At 40.6% G+C, this 19924-nt stretch overlaps 1 protein-coding gene across 1 annotated transcript in view; it reads right to left on the reverse strand.

Annotated features, from left to right (window-relative positions):
* PDE11A (phosphodiesterase 11A) overlaps positions 1 to 19924 on the reverse strand; it is a 430340-nt gene that overhangs the window by 132385 nt on the left and 278031 nt on the right. The window contains exon 10 of the mRNA XM_082466844.1: positions 12437 to 12487. Coding sequence (XP_082322970.1) covers positions 12437 to 12487 — 51 coding nt within the window. The remainder of the gene's footprint in view (positions 1 to 12436; positions 12488 to 19924) is intronic.

Here is a 19924-nt window from a genome sequence, read left to right on the forward strand (position 1 = left end):
TTGGTGGATCCAGTTGAAGGGGGCTTTTCTGGTTATACATCAGAGCCTCCAGTGTTCAAGCACAATAGAAAGACACTGTTATGATAGGACCAGATGAAGCAGTTGTTAATGAGGAGTTCCTGGGCCAATTTAGTTGGCACATCCCCAGAAATTATATTTATTTGCTTTATAAGGTTTGGGTGAGTTTGAGAGCCAAATCAGGGTGACCATCAGCGGGATTAGCTTTGGATACAGAAATGCTTTAAGGACATAATAGAACTTGTTTTTCAATAACGTCATCTAGACAAAGTCTCTCGAGAAACCACTTCAGCAGATAGATCACTGGTGGGTATCACCCAGTGTCTACAAATTATGAATTATGAAGGGGCTATTGTGAGCACCTCACCTGTGCCTCAGGGAATCTGAAAGACACGTGCATATACACCTCACCTGTGAGGGACAGCTGTGATACTATCCGCCTCTTACCTCTCTCCTTTCTGGGGCACTGGTCCTTCTTCCACTCCAACCATGTTTTGTCCTGGGAGCTGACATATTCTTCAACTATGCCCCTGTCACAGTTGATTGGTCCAGGGATGGGCACTTGACCCAAAATGGACCAGTTGGAAAACTTCCCTAAGATTCTCCAAACTGGAGCTTGGGAATAGTTCTTTCTAGACGGGGTTGCTGAAAGATGAGAAACTTAGGCCCTGACAGAGGCCACGGTGACCCCTTTGTAAGGAGAGCCAGGCTGTAGTCAGCACAACTGGGGGCTCAAGCTGCAGTGACATAGTTCTGTCCATTTGGCTTGAGGGACCACTGGGGTGCTTGCTGCAGCCAGTTCCAGGAGTGGTCAGTTGGCTTCACAAGCACAGTCTGTGGGGCAGATCTTCCTTTTGGTATGCAGTGTACTCCCGTTTGTAACGCTTCCTGGGAGGAACTCTGGGCTTACGTATAGAAGATTTATCTGGGACCTTGCACCCTAAGCAATCCTGCCTTCTCATGAGTGAATTACTGTGCAGGGAGAGAAAGAGCTCCAGTGGGGAGAGATGCTGAACACAGCCCACTGCACAGAGAGACATCCCTAACAATCCGATACTTGGACATTTGGTTTTCAAGGGCGTTATCAAAATAACCAGCCTTTGTTCTCACGCATAACTTCTCAGAGAACCAGAGGAAAGCTATATTCAAGGAGATCACTGATGGTTTGAAAGATATTTCAGGCAGAAGCATAAATTTCTCCATGGTTTTAAAGGGAGAGAGATTCCCATGATTTTTCATATTGGAGCAACGAAGTCATAGAAAGCATCTCTCCCTGTTCTCTTTCTTTTCTGAATTCTAGGGCTTTCCTCTTGGTAGTGGGGGGAAGAGTTCAAAGTGTCCTTCCTTAAAATCTAGCTTCAGTGCTTCACGGACTTCTTTGACACATGTAAGCCCAGTGGTGAGGATGGCCACCTGTTCCTGCAGAAACCATCACAAAGCTTGGTTTTCACAGAACTCCCTTCCGCCTCCGGAAAGGCCTGAGATGAATTATAATATGTTAGGAAAATAAACCTAGTAGAGAGAGGAATGGGGTCATTCAGCGTAAGAGTTCTTTGGGATTTACCCTGGGGGGGGGAAATTGCTTTTAGATCCCATAAACCTATCCCTTGAAGTTTCTTTTCCAGAATGCTAAAGGCGGAGAAAGCACACTTGCTCAAACAGTAGGGCTGGATTACTTTAAAACTATGTAACCTTAAAAACAAAGAGGGGTGGGATAGGGAGGGTGGGAGGAAGGGAGACGCAAGAGGGAAGAGATATGGGGACATATGTATATGTATAGCTGATTCACTTTGTTATACAGCAGAAACTAATACACCATTGAAAAGCAATTATACTCCAGTAAAGATGTTAAAATAAACAACAACAACAACAACAACAAAAACCAACCAACCCAAACACCCACAGCAGAATCTGTTGAAATCTGAACTCGTCTATTAAGGAACTAAGCCATAATTACAGAAGGGCTCATAATCAGACCATAAGGATAGCACCAAGCCAGGACCAGAAAAATCTAAAATAAAAAGGGTTCCACATCATTTTGAAAGGGAATATAACAAATTCAGCGTGCCTACCTATATCTCATTTTTTTCATTTGTACCCTATAATTATTTGGGCATTTCTCTGTACCTCAGTTTCATCATCTATAAAATATGAAAAATAATAGTGGGGGTTTTGTGAGGATTAAATGAGTTAATACAGGTAAAGCACCGGAAACAGACCTGTCACATGACAAAACGTTCCTGAAACGTTTGTTGTTTTCCAGGTGACCGTCACACTGAGGGGACTGAACAGGTACTGGGCAGGAGAGTCCAAGGAAAGGATCTCAGCAGCAAGAAGTGAGTCCCCCAAACTGGCAGTGAGCTGTCTCCCTCAGCTGCCTGATTCATAAATAGGATGTAGCGACCAACGCCTCCTTTAAAGGCCTCTGTTAACATTCAATGAAATAAGAGCTACGAAAGCACTTTGAATCAGCAAGCATGCTACAGCTATAATAGCACTACTCTGAGCGAACAGCAATATTTAGACGTATATAATGATTGGTATCAGGTTATCCCACAGTAAGCCTAGAAAATGTATTTTAAAGTCCATCCACCTGGAGATGCTTAACAGCAGAATAGTGTATAAGCCTTTTATCCCAGGATAGGTTGAAAAGAGCCTGCCCTTTCGTAAGTTCTCACCAGCTCTTCTCACACTGTCCTTTCATGGGTGTATGGATTTGATTACAGTGAATCTAAAGAAGTACCTGTAGGCGCTGCTCTGGGCCACCTTCTAGGGCCAACTAGGAGGCCAGCTGCATGGCCCCCAGCCTGGGGGCATGAGGCAAAATCTATTTTGAGCTTGGATCCCTTCTACAACATGGTCTCACAGAAAGGATTCTAGAGTTTTCTCTGTTATAGTGTGACTGACAAATTTTCAATTTTTATTAAAATTCTTGCTTGTTCACACACTAATTCGTTTTAATCCCAACCAAATGTTTGAGGCCCTGGATGGAAACATCAGCCTGTATTACATGACAGTCTAAGAATAGTCTCTGTGGTTATTCTTGTTCATAATGCTGAGTTTGATTTCTTGGTTTTATGTATATGAGTGTCTAATGCAAAGACAGCAAAATCTTGCACAGATATTGTGTCACTGACTATGGGGCTTCTGATGCCTGGTTAAGGTGATGTCTGTAAAAACTCCATGAATTGCTCCTAGGGAAACAAAAGCACCAGAAACAGAGTTACTATACCACCAACAAGCAGCATTCCTAGGAAGGAGAGCGCGGAATAGCTCCACCAGCTCTGGTAATGAAAGGGCGGCTTTTGAAGGGACAGAGCACAGCCCCTCAGATGGCTGGGTTCGAGCCCTGTTACATGCACGCTGCAATGCATGCAACAATGAAAATAATGGAGCATCTGACCAGCTGACCTCTGGGTACCGACCACACCACCTCACCATCCACATCATCTCACCATCAACTCCCAGCCCCTCCGAGGGGCCTCCCCTGCCACCCACTGGCCAGCTCACTGGGATACAGCCAGTGGGATGGCTTTGACCAGGCTTTGTTGATAAGGCTGAACCAGAGGGAGATTTTCCCAATCCTTCTGCCTCGCGCCTGGGCAAATGAATAAGCTGCCTGTGTCACTAACATATTCCAGGTCATGCACACACACAAACATTATTGTATCTTGGAATTACTTTTAAATTACTGTCTTTTGGGTTTTAACCATTTTCCTAGAAATGCAGCTCAGCAAATCCTTGCGTGGAGCAAGGATGGCACCCAGTGGCCAAAGTGTTTCATTTCAGATCTTGTTTTCTCACAGATTTTCTGTTGCTTTTCTCTTTGGAAACAATGAATGCCGTAAGATCTTTTTCTAAAGCCAGAGTTGAAACTCCAAATCACCTGATCCCTTTGAGCTAAAGTGCACACACACACACACACACACAAATTGGGGCAGTATACAGAGATTAATTCAGAATAACTTCGAAAAATCCTCAAAGATTTACCTTAAATGTCTTGTGTTAAAGTCATCATATTGCAGATATGCAGATTATTGCTCATGATGTCCCTAATATCATACATTACCCTAGGAAATATTATACAAACATAAACCCAGTCACACATTCTTCACTTCCTATCTTCCCCCAAATAGTCTCTAGTTCATGAGTTCTCATGCCTTAAACATAAGACTTTATCTCCTGACAAGTGCTTTATCGTTAAACTGATATTTGCAATCTCATATCCTTGTTATCTTTCTTACAAGGTACTTGGCAGGTCTGGAGAGCACAGGATAATAAAGTGAGACTGCTCTTTTTCCTTTGAGCTTTCCAGATGTTGAGAGATTTCTATACAGCTAGATAGCCAATCAGACTGTAAGGAAGACAAGCAAGATGTCAGAATAATGGATCATGTACCCTCTTGCTAAGAATGATGCAATATCTTCATAATGTTTGCTGTTTCCAATTTCCTTAGGTTTCTAAGCAGTCTGAAACCCCAGGGCAAGAAGTCAGATGGACGGCACAACCACAACACAAAAAGAAGCTTCTAATAAAATAGCTAATAATAAAATATATTGATTGCCCAAAGAATACCACGAAAAGTCTCTTTTAAAATGTCTATGTTAAGTTCAGCCCAAAATTCTGTTTTTCTCAGACATCATCACCATTCAAGCTTATTTGGCCCCCCGGCTGTTGAAATGCCATGAAGGTTCCAAGATAATAGTTAGATCAAAAGAAGTGGCTTCAGGATAAAAATCCATGATGTTGCTTACATTTTCCTATTCAGCCACTTGGAAAGAAGCACTGTCTTCAGAGTCAAAATAAAACACTGGAGAGAAAAATCAAAGCCAAGCATGTGCATTGTTCTTGCTGGTGCTTTGGTTCTTGTTGTCTCATATGTAAAATGGAGCTGTGATATCCCTGCCCTCACCAAGAGGTTGTGAGGCTCAAGTGAGATAAAGGTATGAAAAGGTTTTTATATACTGCAAAGTCATTATTTAAGATATCATCATTTAAACATTTATAGGTAGCACTAGTGTAAGTTTTTATTCTGAAGAGATTGAGGCTCTTGTCTTACCTAAAATAATCACTTATCTTCCTCACGAGTATTATTGTACTATTTTACCCTTCAAATGTAATAGAGCAATGGTGGGCTTTGGAAATCACTTATAATATATAATTAAATCAAGTTGAGCCAAATCTTCTACCAAACACCCAAGTTTTTAAGCAAAGCTTAATTTAAAGCTTAGGGTATTTAGAAATTGTAAGGACCCCAAGATGTTTTGTCAACTTTATGTTGCTTTCTGTTTTATTTTCCCCTTCCCTCCTATAGATAAGTTTTACAGGCTTGTAAAATTATAGCGTTTTATAGCTGGAGATGGCTTTGTTTTTCAGATGAGGAAACCTGAGGCCTAGAAATTTTAAATGAGCCAAGAGGGTTGGTGGCTGCTTTGCCTGCTTACATGTTTGCTCTTTCTTGCCTTACTGTCTGTGGCCTTACAAAGACTGCCTTAAAAGGGGCAGCTCTGGCTACTGAGACTGTAGAAAAGCCTTCAATCAGACACTCTCTCCTAATTTCATATTTCAGATGGTGCCTTGGAACCAACAGAATCATGATTTGTACATGCTTTTAAGATTTTGAATAGATCCATTTTCAACTGAGAGAAAACATACAGAATTACCAAAGCAGTACATAATTTCAAAAATAGGTAGAAGGGAAAGAATACAGGCTCATACAAATAAAAAGAATTAGATAGGAATCCTGAGATTCAAGAAAATAATAGTTTTAAAGAATTTAGTCAGCAGGGTACTGGTAGCAGGACATGTGACTGAAGAATCTCACTTAACATTAAAGAAATTGCTGAATCAACTAAGAATTAATGGCAATGGGCATTTGCCCTGCTGTAGAGCAAGGAAGGACAGATATTGTCATTACTGAATACTCCAAAGAGAACATCTTAAACAAAGACAATGAATCCCTTTATTTTCATATAGTTTATGCTTCTTAGGAAATCCAGAAAACTAATAATCAAGAGCTTAAAACAAGGGGTTGAGGCAGGATTTGCAGACACTCTCAATATCATAGACACCTGCTTCAAAATTCTACTCACATGTTGTAACTTCCTCTGCCATCAAAACTGCAAACAGTTCAATGAATTTGGTCACTTGGTAGAAATTTCTCCAGCACCCAGGAGCAAGGCATGGCTTTAGGTGATTGAAGGGTTACAAAAATGAATTAGACAAGGGCTCTCACCTAAAAATGCTCCTAGTTTCACCAGATGATTAGACAGGTGCACGAAGATTTATATCACAGGGTAGACACTGATAAGTACAATGAAAGAATGAGCAGATCACTTTTGCCTGAAGGACAGTTAGAATGACTTCATGGGGGGGGCAATTGAGCAGGATCAGATGGCCTGTTAGGACTTTAAATATGAGGAGAGAGGAACAGGATGGGAACAAAGATAGGGAAGGGCAAAGTACGGAGAGAAAACATCAAATAGAACTCGTGTGAAGGGTGGGTAAATGGGAGCATGAGAAACAGGCTGGAAAAGTGAACTGGAGCTTAGAGCTCAGAGCACTTTTAATGCCCATTGAAAGAACTTGTAATGATGGACTCCAAAGGCTTATAGCAGATGCTAAGCGTTGTGAGAAGGACACTGGCACCGACAGAAGAGTACTGCTGATCTGGCAGCTGTGTGCAGGATGAATTTGGGAGTGCAGCAGGGAGCCCAGACAGGAGAGCACTGCATAGCCACCGTCTGCGGGAGAGAGAAGGAGGATCTGAACGGTGATGGCTGTGAGGATAATGAGAGACGCTCCGAGTCCGAATGGAGGAGACAGCATGTGAGAGTGGGGGGCGTGAGGACTCAAAGATGACTGCACAATTACATCTACAGTGCGCATCTGGAGAGGAGGGTGAGGGGAGCGTGACAGTCAGGAGTCTGTAGCTTCTACCTAAACTGAAGAAAGAGCAGAGAGAAAACCAACCATTGTGATGGCTAAGTCATGCCCACATCATTGAAGTGAGGGGCTATCGGTTCTTTATTTCCAGTTCCATCTCTATAGTTGCAGATAGCTCTTACTAGAGAAAACCAGAAAGATGGGAGAGTGATCCAGGCCCAGATGCCCTAGTGTTCTGGAAGGTTCTGAGCCCTTTGGCCTTTACAGTTCCCTTCCTCGTTCAGTGGTCAGGGCTCTTAACTGGGCCACACTGTCGCCCTACACTGCTGTCTTCCCTGGACCTTCAGGACTGTCACTGCTCTGAAACCAAAACCGAACTGTCTTTGATTTCATTCCCTCAGGCTCAGACTCCCTGGGCCTTCAAGTGTGACACGTAAGGAACGCAGGGAACCCAGCTGTGTTAATGGGTAGAGGCAAGAAGGTGGGAGAATCTCCGCCCAGGAAAAGTAGATGTTCATAGTGCCCTTTGGGAGACAGCTTGCAAATGGAAAGAAGTGACAAATAGTGGCTATTTAAGGTGATCTGAGAGGAGGTCAGGGTCACCACAGGACGTATTTGGCCAGGCGGGTCCTTGAAGAGCCCTCCACTCAGAGACGCTCAGTTCAGCAGGAGCAAAGATCAGCCTGGACTCGCAGCCCTGGATCCCCTCACATCACCACCCCACCCCTAGTATTTTCTACACTCAGGAATGACAATGTACAAGCATCTTTTTTCTGATGTGGCATTTGATTAAGACGCAATTCATAAACAGAACTGTGTATGAACACATGGACATTTGAACACAAGGACTCCACATATTTATGGGGTTGTCCTAAGCAGCTCAGGCCGTCAGCTCAGTCTGCTGCCTTAGGAGCAGAAGATGTCCTTTAGGATGCTGACTCAGCTGTTTCCCCTGCAGTCAATTTCTTGCTGAAGGTTCAATAACTTTCCCTGACGATAAAAAAAATCTCAGATATTAAACTCGGCATAAATACTACTTCAAGTCAAAACAACCCCCTCAATTCCAGAGGTGGGGGGGACCAGAGAGGAGACAGAATAGGTTAGGTGTAAGATGATACCCAAGTTCTGTTCATAATGCTGCGAAGTCATCTTTTAAACAACCTTAGAAATAAGCTGGAGTGAACTGGAAAGTCATTGTTGAGATTCCCAAAGGCAGCCTTTCATGAAGGCTGTGAGGGCTGAGACTAGAGAAACAAGGGAGAGCTCTTCTTCCTTCCCTGGCACCCTGAGGCCTGGGGTTACCCCTGGGCCGTGAAGGCACCTCTGTGGGAGCACCCAGCCTGCGGGAGAGCAGCTGGAAGATGCTCCCTACTGACAGGGGTGGGGAACACGAGCTACCCAAACCTCTGCCACGCAGTGCCCTGTGCCACTTCTCCCCTCTCTATATAGTGCACTTGTCCTCTGCAAGAAGCTGCTGCAAGGATTGGGCTTTTCCACAGCTCCGCCAATGGAGCTGGCAGGGCAGTGGTCAGCACACCTGCTGCCTTCCTGCAATTAGAAAAAGATGCGCCCTCTGGAGGCTCCATTACTAAAAAGCATCCCGTGCACTTGGCCAGCCAGGTGGGGATCAGTCCCAACCCCTGCCTCCCTGTGCAGGGACCCTTGTGCAGGGCCCTATGACAGATACATCCACTGGCATAACGGCAAGGGCGTTTCTGAGGGCAGGAACTTCTTATTATAACATCTGAATATTTCATGGGTCAAATGTGTCTCCTGAAACTTAATTACTTACAAAAATAGTACATCACATCCCATTGCTCAGCCTGTCCCCTGCCGTCCATCGCACAGAGGAGGCCATAAGATCCTATTTTTGATGTAGCCGTTCGTATTTTGGTATGTAAAGGCCACAGGGAGCACCTATCCTCAGTACTTTATTTGCTTTACCGGGATGTTAATTTGTGGCCTAGGCAATAACATTGAAAACTTGAAATATGCAAGAGGCAGTCCAAACCCAAACACTCAACATGAGTTATTGGCGTTTAATTACTGAGGCAGTTAAATAGTGCTGTAAACAAGTTCATCTCTGATTGCAGCCATAACCCTTGCAGTTTGGAATTGAAAGAAGGGATGATAGAAGATGGCAATATAACATGAGGACGTCCATGAGTTGGTTTTAATTGGTAAACTGGCATATATAGTGATAACTGTTTGGTCTGTCCACTGCATTGGAATCCTAGGAAAGTGCATAAAATTACGGAAGCATATAATTGGTGTACTAAACTCATTTTCTTATGTTATCACAGCTGACATCTTCAGGTTATTAAAAGCCTTTAAACCAGTCATCTTCAAAGAGACCTAATTGACAATATGGTCTTTATACATTATTCTTGTTTGCACAGAGCAGAAGAGATGTAAACAGGCACTAAAATCTGCACAAATTTTCTGGGCACATCTTTCTTATTTCAAGTTCAAGGAAGATCAGTAAATGTTAATGAGGATAAAAACCATTCTTTAGATCCTGGTTTCCTCATTCAATGCACAGGGCATCAATCCATAAAGGATAAACTAATATTATAACCTGAATCAGACTTTTAAAAAGTTAACTCATTAGTTCGAGGAAGTTCTGTGATCTTTTCGTGTATAGGGGGCCCTACATAAAGGACTGTTTCCCAAGGTATAATGATATATTAGAATGACAAAGATGGGCTTAGGTTCTGACATTCTTGGATGAGCAGTTATATGTTGTTTCACCTACTTACTCTGCTTAGACAATCTAGGGGCACTTGTGGAACGGTTTTCACTCTCTAACCACCATTCAACCACCCACCACCACACACCTCTCCAGGAGATTTTTCCCAACAGGAGAAATAGGGTTAACTGAACCAAACAAAACAGGAACAGAAACACCCTCCCCCTGCCTTATGGCATTCTAGAATAGGAAGAGAAAGCCCCAAACATGGAAGAGTGTGAAAGAGGAAGACAAGGTAAGAGGAAAGGTAATGTGGTATCATCCTAGCATGAATGATTATTGAAGATTCACTACAGGTTTATCATATAGGAAATCTGTGTTCCTTTAGGCCATACCACCTAGGAGTACAAATAGTAGTGAATTGAAAGTGATTAATGGTATGTATCACACTCTCCAGTATTTTGGGATCTCCATCTCTCCTACTTGTTTCTGGGAGTACTCAAGGTTCTTGTCCTTAAGATGTGACCACTCAGCCCGCAGTGAGTCCTTCCGCCTCTGCTGGTCATGTTGGTAGGCAGGTGTCTTGCCTCTGGTCCATAGTGATGCTTCCTTCCATTGGGTTGCTGCTTCTTGTTGTGTGCTACTGACACTCTGGAATCCCTGTGCTCTTGGGGTAATTTAATGCACTGAAACCATACTAAAGCCCATGCCTTTTGTGTCCCCTCATGTTCTTAGCTGAGAACATGAATCCATGGGAAGCTGGAGTAAGAGACAAATCCAAGAGACAAACTCCATGCTGAACTTGGAATCATCCAGACACTGAGGTCCGTGGCCTCAACTCCCAACAGGGAGAGTTTTTGGCTCAGAAGGCCTCTTAGTCTCTCACGTAAACAGACCACATCTCACTGGTCTTCTAGACATGTCTGAATCCCAGACATGGTGAAGCTTAGGCTGCAACTGGAGTCTGACCTGTGTACGTATGTATTTGACCTCCAGATCCTGTTAGCACTTGATGATGAAATCATTTTCTTCCCAAAATTCTGGCTTAATCTCTGAATCACTGATCAGTAGCTTGGTCCCAGCTGGGCATAATCCAACACACTGAAACGCAGCCATTCTTTAACTCATGAAATCTCATGGACAGCTCTGATTCTACATTTCAAATCTCTCTTTTCTCTCCCTCCCTCTCTCTCTAAATATATATATTATACATGCATACATATAGATATATAGTACTAGCTCTGTTAAAAAAGTATTGCAGTAGCCAAGGTTACAATATTTTTGAATATATGCATAGTTTATTTGTATATATTGGTCAAAACAAAGCACTTATTTACTGTGATTTAGCTACAATGTTAGGAAACTGCCATTGCACACACTGTACTGTGAAACTTCAGCAAATACTTTTCTATGTGCAGGATTATTTTAAGCCTGCTGCAATGATAAGACATCAGCTACCGATTATGATGTTTTATTTACTTTATATATCAAGAAAAAAAGCCATTAGGTTAAAATTATCTACTATATCTCAATTATACTGTAACAAGATATTCACTAATATCTTACAGGATAAAATCTGGAATAAATCACTTTAGTTAATAATCTTGATCATTTTAAGATGAAATAACCCTTTTTTCCTCAGATTTAAATACTTCATGTTTTTTCAGTATGTTTGTGAACTAAAAATTAAAAAAAGCATGGCAAATTCCAAGACAATGGTGTTTGCCTTACTCTAAGGAAAGAATTAAGCCTGAACATAGGGCAATACTTTTAGAGAGTAGACAGCTATTGATTTTGGCTGCTCTAGCTCTAGACATGTCCCATCACATAGCTTCTGCAGTCATATTTAGTCCATTATGAGCTTTGCTGTATTTCTCCCTGCCTGCCCCTTGCATCTTTTAGCAATTAAGATGATTATAAAACGGTAAAAATATAAAACACAAAACAGTAAAAACAGTAAAATGTTTATGGAAACTTATTTCCATAAGTAGAATTGCTAGGTAACTGAACTTGATTGAAGTAAAAAAGCTTTAAATATTTTTGATGGAAATATTTATCAAATGTATATAATATAAAATATAAAAAATTATATATAACCATGTTTTGAACATTTTCTTAATGACTAATTGTTTTGAGTTATAGAACACTAATGCTTTTTGGATTGATTCAATCATTCATTCATTCAACCATTCAACAAGTATTTATTGAGTGCTACTATGTTCCAAGAACTGTGAAAGGCAGTAGAGATAGAGCAGTGAACAAAACATACAAAAAGCACTGCCCTGCTGGTGCTCATATTCTAGGTGGTATGTAGGATGTTTATCTCTACAGCAAATGGCCCCTGACTGCTGTGGTTTTGGCTGTTCCGTCTCCTTCCTCTGTTGTCAGCTGTCACCTCACTGGCACCATGCTTTGTATTGTACCTGACCCATAGTAAGCACTTGGTAGATGGTAGCTACTATTATCCTAATCTCTTCACTTATTTTTACAGATGAAGATAAAAGCCCTAAGATTTTTAGTGAACAGAAAGTTAGAGGTAAGACCAATGCCAAAAGCAGGCATCCTGATTCTCACCATGTTACACAGATCTTTTTCTGATACCCTGCATACTTCAAAAAAGAAAGAAAGAAATACCGAATCATTTAAATGATCATGAAGGGGCCGTTCAGCTCTATATAAGTCCCTCTTACCCTCTAAAACTGAAATATGCAAACATGCCTTCCCCTAATTCTATTCCCCCAACATTCAGTGGGCAGACCTAGTTCTACAGACAAGTAACAAAGGGTCCGAAAGCCCTGGGAAGTTTAACTTTATGCACCATTAGGGCACCATTTGCTCCCTTACCTTAAACTTGTCAACTTCAGCTTTTGAACATGTTGCATGATAAGATAGCACCTGGTTCAGAAAGAAAGGAAAAAAAACTTTAATAACTAGACATGATTCAATTTTCTGAAATTCTCCTGGCTTAAAAATAAATTTTGCTCATGTATATCACCTTGACATAACAGTGAATGCTAATGCACGACAAGATATTTCCAGTAACAGTCTGTGACATAGATTGTCATCTGTGCAACTACAGTGGAATCTATTACAATGTGGAATGGAACAACAGCCCATGTTAAAGGCTAAGTATTTTATATCAGGATGTTTTTATAAGTAGTTATTTTATCAAAGGGACATAATGTGGCTCAAGACCACAGTTCCCAAAGATGTGAATACTTGTCCTGAGAAATGCTTTGGAACACAAATAAATTAAAAGGTGGGGTGTGTGTGTGCGTGCATGTACATATATGCGCAAGTGTATGTGTGTTTGTGTGTGCATGTGTGTGTGTACTGTGGCAGACACTGTAGCTTGCTGACTCAACTTCCATGTCTGGTCTATGCTCACTTGCCTGCTTTTGTTGTACAGGAAAGATTATATTGTTATGCCCAATCATCTGCAATGCTTTTTGTAAGAGGATTTTATTTCCCTATCCTATTGACAGCTTGTTATAGGTCTAGAGTGGAAAGGGAAAAAGAAATGAGGCTGGGCCGGGACTGCCCTGCCCCGGACTTCTTGTTTTGTAGAACAAATAAACTCACATTTGCTTGAGTCAGTATTGGATGTTATAAGGTGTATTTACACACTTACGCACGCACAAACGTAATGTATATATTATATATACGCTATCAGTCCCAGCCTTAATCTATACAAATCTCAAACAAATAAATCTGGGAAAGCTAATTCCCTCTGCAACTACCAACTTTAGAGAATCTCAGTGCATATTTGGCTCTGAAAAGCGAAGTAACACATTTTATTTTGTTAAACTCAGCATTTCCCAAATCTAGCCACAGAACTTCCTTTTAGTTGATATATTAATCTAGGAACATTCCAACCTGATAACCTATTGACCAAGGACTTTGAGAAACACTGACCCAAGGTATGTACCATCCGTGTGATAGAAGCAGGGCCACAGTAGAGGCAGTGTCTCACGGTGGTTAGAGCACAGCCTCTAGAGCCCGACTGCCAGGGCTCCACCGCTTCCCAACTGTGGGAGTGTGGGCCAGCATCTTCATAACTGAACAGATTTTTGCTCTTTTGGTTCATAGTTTACTATGGTAAACTTTAGTTTGGCTGCCATTAAAACTTCTTACTATTTACAAGTCTCTTTCTGTAGATTCAATCTTCAAAATTTATCTTTATTTACTTTACAGAAAAATTCCCTTGAAACTCAAAATCTCTGCCACCAGGTGTTGCGCTGCCATGCTTTTAGTATTTAAGGCATATTACCCACTCCCTTTATTTAAATCAACTTTGCTTACTTCCTTTATTATTATTTTTTTAAATAATAAAAGCTATTAACTTCACTACACTGAAACTATTTGAATGAGTGAAGCAGACAATTATTACAGATTAAGAATTCTGTCCACTTAACATGTTCTTTTGTTTTGTTTGTCATTATTGAAGTGTAGTTCTTTGTATATTTTAGATACAAATCCTCTGTCAGATGTATGTTTTGAAAATGTTACCTCCCAGTCTGTGGCTTGTCTATTATTTTCTTTCTTTCTTTTTTTTTTGTTTAATTGTGAAAGGACTCCCACCATCTAGTTAATTTACACATCCATCACCTCACATACTTATCTTTTTTGTGTGTGTGTGAGAGCATTTAAGTTCTACTCTCTTAGCAAATTTCAGTTATACAGTAGTGTCATCAACTACAGTCACCATGTTGTGTATCAGATCTTCAAACCTTATATGTCTTATAGCTGAAAGTTTGTACCCTTTTATCAACCATTTTTCTTTCTTTTTTTTAAGCAGTTTTATTTGTTTTATTTTTAAAAAATTTTTATTGAAGTATAGTTGATTTACAATGTTGTGTTAGTTTCAGGTGTACACAAAATGAGTCAGTTATACATATACATATATCCCAATTTTCTTTTAATGAACAAAAGTTTTCAATTTTGATCAAGTGTGAATTGTCAGTTTTTGTGTATTGCATTGTTTTATGTGTCCTTTCTAGGAAATTTTGCCTATGCTAAAGTTGTGAATCCATACTTTTTGCTATCTTTTACAAATTTTATAGTTTTATAGTTTTGTTTAGGTCTATGATACATCTGAAATTAAATCTGTGTATGATGTGAGATTAAGACTTTAATGAAATAAATGCCTTGGTTACTTTGTTATGATTCTTAAATTTTCCGGAGCCAAAACTTGGAGCCAACATCATTTTGGAGTTCATTCTGAGATCTTAAGCCTCTCTACCTGCCAATCTATTAAGTCTAATGACAAACTGATATCATAATGGAATAATCATAGTTCAGGCATACAAAATAGAGTTGGGCAGCCATTGAGGATCTGGTCTCAGATATTCTCCTGCACCACTGAGAACTTGAACTTTCTGTGAACTATACCAAACCTAAGGACACCAGCCATTTTAAAAACAACATCTGGGGCCTCCCTGTTGGCGCAGTGGTTGAGAATCTGCCTGCCAATGCAGGGGACACGGGTTCGAGCCCTGGTCTGGGAAGATCCCACATGCCACGGAGCAACTGGGCCCGTGAGCCACACTGAGCCTGCGCGTCTGGAGCCTGTGCTCCGCAACAAGAGAGGCCGCGATAGTGAGAGGCCCGTGCACCGCGATGAAGAGTGGCCCCCGCTTGCCACAACTAGAGAAAGCCCTCGCACAGAAACGAAGACCCAACACAGCCATAAATAAATAAATAAATAAATTTTAAAAATAAAAAAAACAAAAACAACAAAAAAAACATCTGCTAGCTGGTCTCAAGGTTGTTCCTCTTCGTAACTATTAAACCATTTTGGACCCCAACCAATTCTTGCTTAACAAGCACCCTTACTTCTTGCCAGTTCCCATTATAATTCCTGGTAAATAACTCATGTAACTAACTGTGGCTCCGCAGTTCTTGACTTTATAAGCTTTGTCCATTTTGTAGTCCAGTGGAATACAATTCAAGTGCTTCTTGAATCTGTGTCTCCCAGGCTGCAGTCCTAACAAACCCCCAATAAATGCCTCTTTATTTCAATCAGGTCTCCGTTTCTGGAAGTTTGGTTAACAAGTTCATAGGAATCTACTTATTCTATCTAATTTGACCACGTTAACAATAAGTTCTACCTTTTGAGTCTTTTTGCGCTGAGAGTTCTCATTTACTTTTGTAAAACTCTGAGAACCAGTAAAGGGAGTGGGAGAATGACCTCACACAAGAATCTCACAGCCACTTTCTTCTGAAAGAGTACAGTCTCTTGTGGATGAGCAGGGAGGAATCATCAGCTAATAAGAGTACTTTGTTCCTGCAGGAGCAGGCCCTTTGGTAAACTGCAGTCTGGGAGGATGTAGCATTGTCCCCTCTAAGAATCCCTAGAAAGGCAACAAGCCAGCAAAGTTTGAGATTCGTCAAGACAAGGGGATTCTTGAGTCCTGCCACAGAATACTCTGATTTTTCTCCTTCCAAGCAGTTTCTGCTGTTTGGTCCTAAAGGGTTTCCTGGGATGCAGCAGGAAGATGGAGATGTTTCATTGTTCCAGTTACCCTCTGGATTTGCTCTATACAGAGAGCACAGCAATGGGAACCCAGCAATATCTGTACCCCTTTCATATAAACCATCAATGTAGCTATCACGCAATCCTGACTAGATAGAAATACACAAAAGTGATCTTGCTTAGCTCCTAGCTTCTTACGGTAGTAAAGTCTCTGATCAAATGTGATCACCTCACTGTTTTTAACAAGCATCTACAAAGGTTGTGAGGACACACAGGACTTTTCCTCATCACCTGTGGTCAGTGATCACATCCCATTCACTCCTCAAACTGCATCAGTTTTGGTTGTGCCCCCATAATTTCATTGAAACAGCTTGTATAAAGGTTTTCAGTTTCTTGCTACCAAATCCAAATCTTGCTGGACAAATCTGCAAATGTCTTTTGCAGCAATATTGAGCACAGGTGATCACTCTTGCCTTTTTTGAAGAATCTCCTCTCGGGGCTTTCTTGACACCACACTATTTTGGTTTTCATCCTACTTTTCTGTCTGTTCTTTCTCTGTGTTCTTTGTTGGCCTGTCTCCTCTACTTTAACTCTAAATGTAGAAGTTTGTTGGGCTCAGTCTCTCCTTCAGTGATGTCATACACACTCACGGCTTTATACCTCACCTATAGGTTGACAACTTCCATATTTAGCCCTAATCTCTCCTTGAGCTTCAAACTCACATATCGTGCTGCTTACATCACTAACTTCCTACTTGGTTGATTCACTGGCATCTCAAATTTAACATATCTAAACATGCCTGTTGATTCTCCCATCTGTAGCAGGCAGAATGATGCTCCTTGCCCCCTCATGATATCCACATCCCAATCCCTAGAACGTGTGCATATATTTATGTTACATGGCAAGGGAGAATTAAGGTTTCCAATGGAATTAAGGTTGCTAATCAGCTAACCCTTAGATGGGAACATTATCTTGGATTATCTAGAGGAGCGTAATGTAATCACAAGGGTCCTTATAAGTCAAAGAGGAAAGCAGGAGAGTCAGACTCACAGTGATGTGATGTGAGAAATATTGAAACTCCACTGCTAACTCTAAAGATGGAAGGGAGCCACGAGCCCACAAATGCAGGTAGCCTCTAGAAACTGGAAGCACCATGAAGGCAAGGATCAGATATGGTTTTGGTCGCCAGTGGGTATCCTGTCCCTAGGAGAATGCCTGATACTTAGTTGGCACTCAGTAAGTATTTGATGAATCATGCAATAGAAAATAATCTTAAAAAGAATCTTTCTATTTCTTGTATGATTCTCTGCTTCTATTATTAGTGGCCTTAATTTATGCCTTTTCCTCAACAAAAATCATAATATGTCTCAGAGCATAGACTGAACAGTGTAGGTAGGGTTGTCAGATTTAGCAAATAAAAATACAGGACCCTCAGTTAAATCTGAATTTCAGGCAAACCATTAATATTTGCACTATTTGGGACATACTTCTACTAAAAATATTATTCGTTGTTGATCCAAAGTTCAAATTTCACTGGGTGTCTTGTGTTTTTACCTGGCAGCCCTACTTCTCCAAATTAGGAAGGCTAGAAACAAGTATGGAACACTCTGCACCATGTTCCCAAATATTCATGTTCCTCACCCAACCCCAACCCCACAGCAATTCCCAGTGACTTTTTCATCACAGCATTTTATCTGGCAATCCTTATCGCAAGTCTAGAGTATTTTCAGCAATGCCAAATAACCTCATTAATCTAAAACCTGTGACAAATCTATGGATGCCATTGAAGGAAATATAACAAAAACAATTCCTGATTACTTATAGCATAACCGATATTCCAACGAGAATCAATACTCTGTGTGTGTGTGCGCGCGCGCGTGTGTGTGTGTGTGTGTGTGTGTGTGTGTGTGTGAGTGACCATATGGCACAGCTAATGACTAAAGATCAGGCAAATTTCTATGGTTGAGAATAAAATGACAAATTAAAGAATTTATTTTTTTAAACTACTGTTGTTGTTAAGCCCTTTTGGATAAGTTAAAGCTTCCTCCATGATTCCAGACTACATTAATTTTATAAGAATTTCCTCATAGGTTGTTGGGTCATGAGAGTTTAGCCATAACACACACAGTCACAAATTTTGTTTGACAGCTAAATAAAATCTGTATAACATTTACATTCAAAAGTAAACAGCTGACCCACAGAGCACTTGACAAACATTAAACTTTCGCAAGAAAATGTCTATCCCAGATAGATTTATCTTTTGTGTCTGTATTAATTTAGAAAATATTTTAAAGTAAAATCTAGTGACTCAGTTTCACTAGATTTTACTTTAAAAGATTCTATTAAGAAATCTTTATAGTTCCAAAAATAAATCACTATTTGCAAAACCCTACCAACTGCAATTACCTTTTGGATTGAACTTGCTCCTAGCAAAACAAAGAAACAGAGGCAAGAAAATGTAAAATAAAGCAATTATCAGACTCATGCACAACAGAGTGAAGAAGTCATGTTTTTGTGTCGAGTCTCCACAGCAGGAAAAGACCCTTAACTACATTTCAAAAGAAAAACCATGAGCAGAGCTATGAAATAGGACCACTGCAGTAAGCCTTGCCCTCCACCACGTGCAGTTCAAGACCAGAGCCAAAGGCTTGCCTTGCAATCCCAGGAACATCCCCTAAGTAGTTGAGGGCAAATCTCTCACATCAGTAGTATTGAATGTGAATTTATTGTGAATCTAGGAAGCCATTTGCTCCTGGAATGAGAAATGGACCATTACAAATGCTGGCTGCCAGGAGCACAAACAGAAAAACCACTTAACAAGGAGGAGGAACACAGACCTCGCTGAGGACCCAGACTGGCTGTCTCGGGCGGCATGAATATTTACTGATATGTTTATGGCTCAGGTGGCACTTGATGGCACTTGGAAAGTAAACTGATAACAGAGTTAAGTTAAGGTGGTCTGAAGTCAAATCTCAAATAATTTATATTGATGAGCTCCAAAGAAGTAAAGAAACTTAGCGATCAGCAGCAGGCCTCCGGCCAAGGATGGTGACGAACCACAGGAATGAAAAGTCAATTTACCTGGGATGACATGATGGAAGTGCGAACTGAGTGAAGAAGCATTCCCCAGGATTTCTTAACAAGAGGATGGTAGGCTTCAAAGACACTGCAACTGAACGAATGCAGAGAAACTGAGAAATCATCAGTTTCTACTGTCAAATATTTAAGAAACTGCCTGCTGTTTAATGGAATGAAATGTTCAAAAAAGATAACTTCAAATAAGTGCATCTGCTGTGTGAGCTGTTATCACACCCTTTGGATTATATCTGTCATAAAACATATTTTTAAAATTCTAAAAATGACAAAACCTTTTTGAATTTAAAGTAGAATAAAAGATAACAGCGGAATCTGGGGTAATAAACAAAACAGTCAATTGTCAGGATGACTTTAAGGTCAGCTGCTTTTTAAATACTACGTGCAGGAAACAAGGGTCACACTTGTAGTTCATATCAACATATATTCATGGTGTACCTACTATGTGTAAACCATTGTGATAGATATTTTGGTCTTCTTTTTCCCATATTGGCAAATATATTTTATTGGGGGCCTCAGTTTTATTTGATTGTTGGTAGTTGTATGAAGCACTGTGCTGAAAATGATTGTTGAGGCTTAAGGAGGAGCTCAGCAGGAAGGTACGCTGTGATTGATTAGTGAAGTCTTCCATAGGCATTGGGGAAGGAAGAGTGGTGGCACGTGTGCTATGTATTTGCAATCACTGAAAACATCAGAATATAAGAAATGACTCTCTGGATCAAACTCATTCAGACTCTATTGATGAAAAGTGATGCAAAATATAT

This window comes from Balaenoptera physalus (assembly GCF_965194825.1).
Source record: "Balaenoptera physalus genome assembly, chromosome: 6".
Classification (NCBI taxonomy): domain Eukaryota; kingdom Metazoa; phylum Chordata; class Mammalia; order Artiodactyla; family Balaenopteridae; genus Balaenoptera; species Balaenoptera physalus.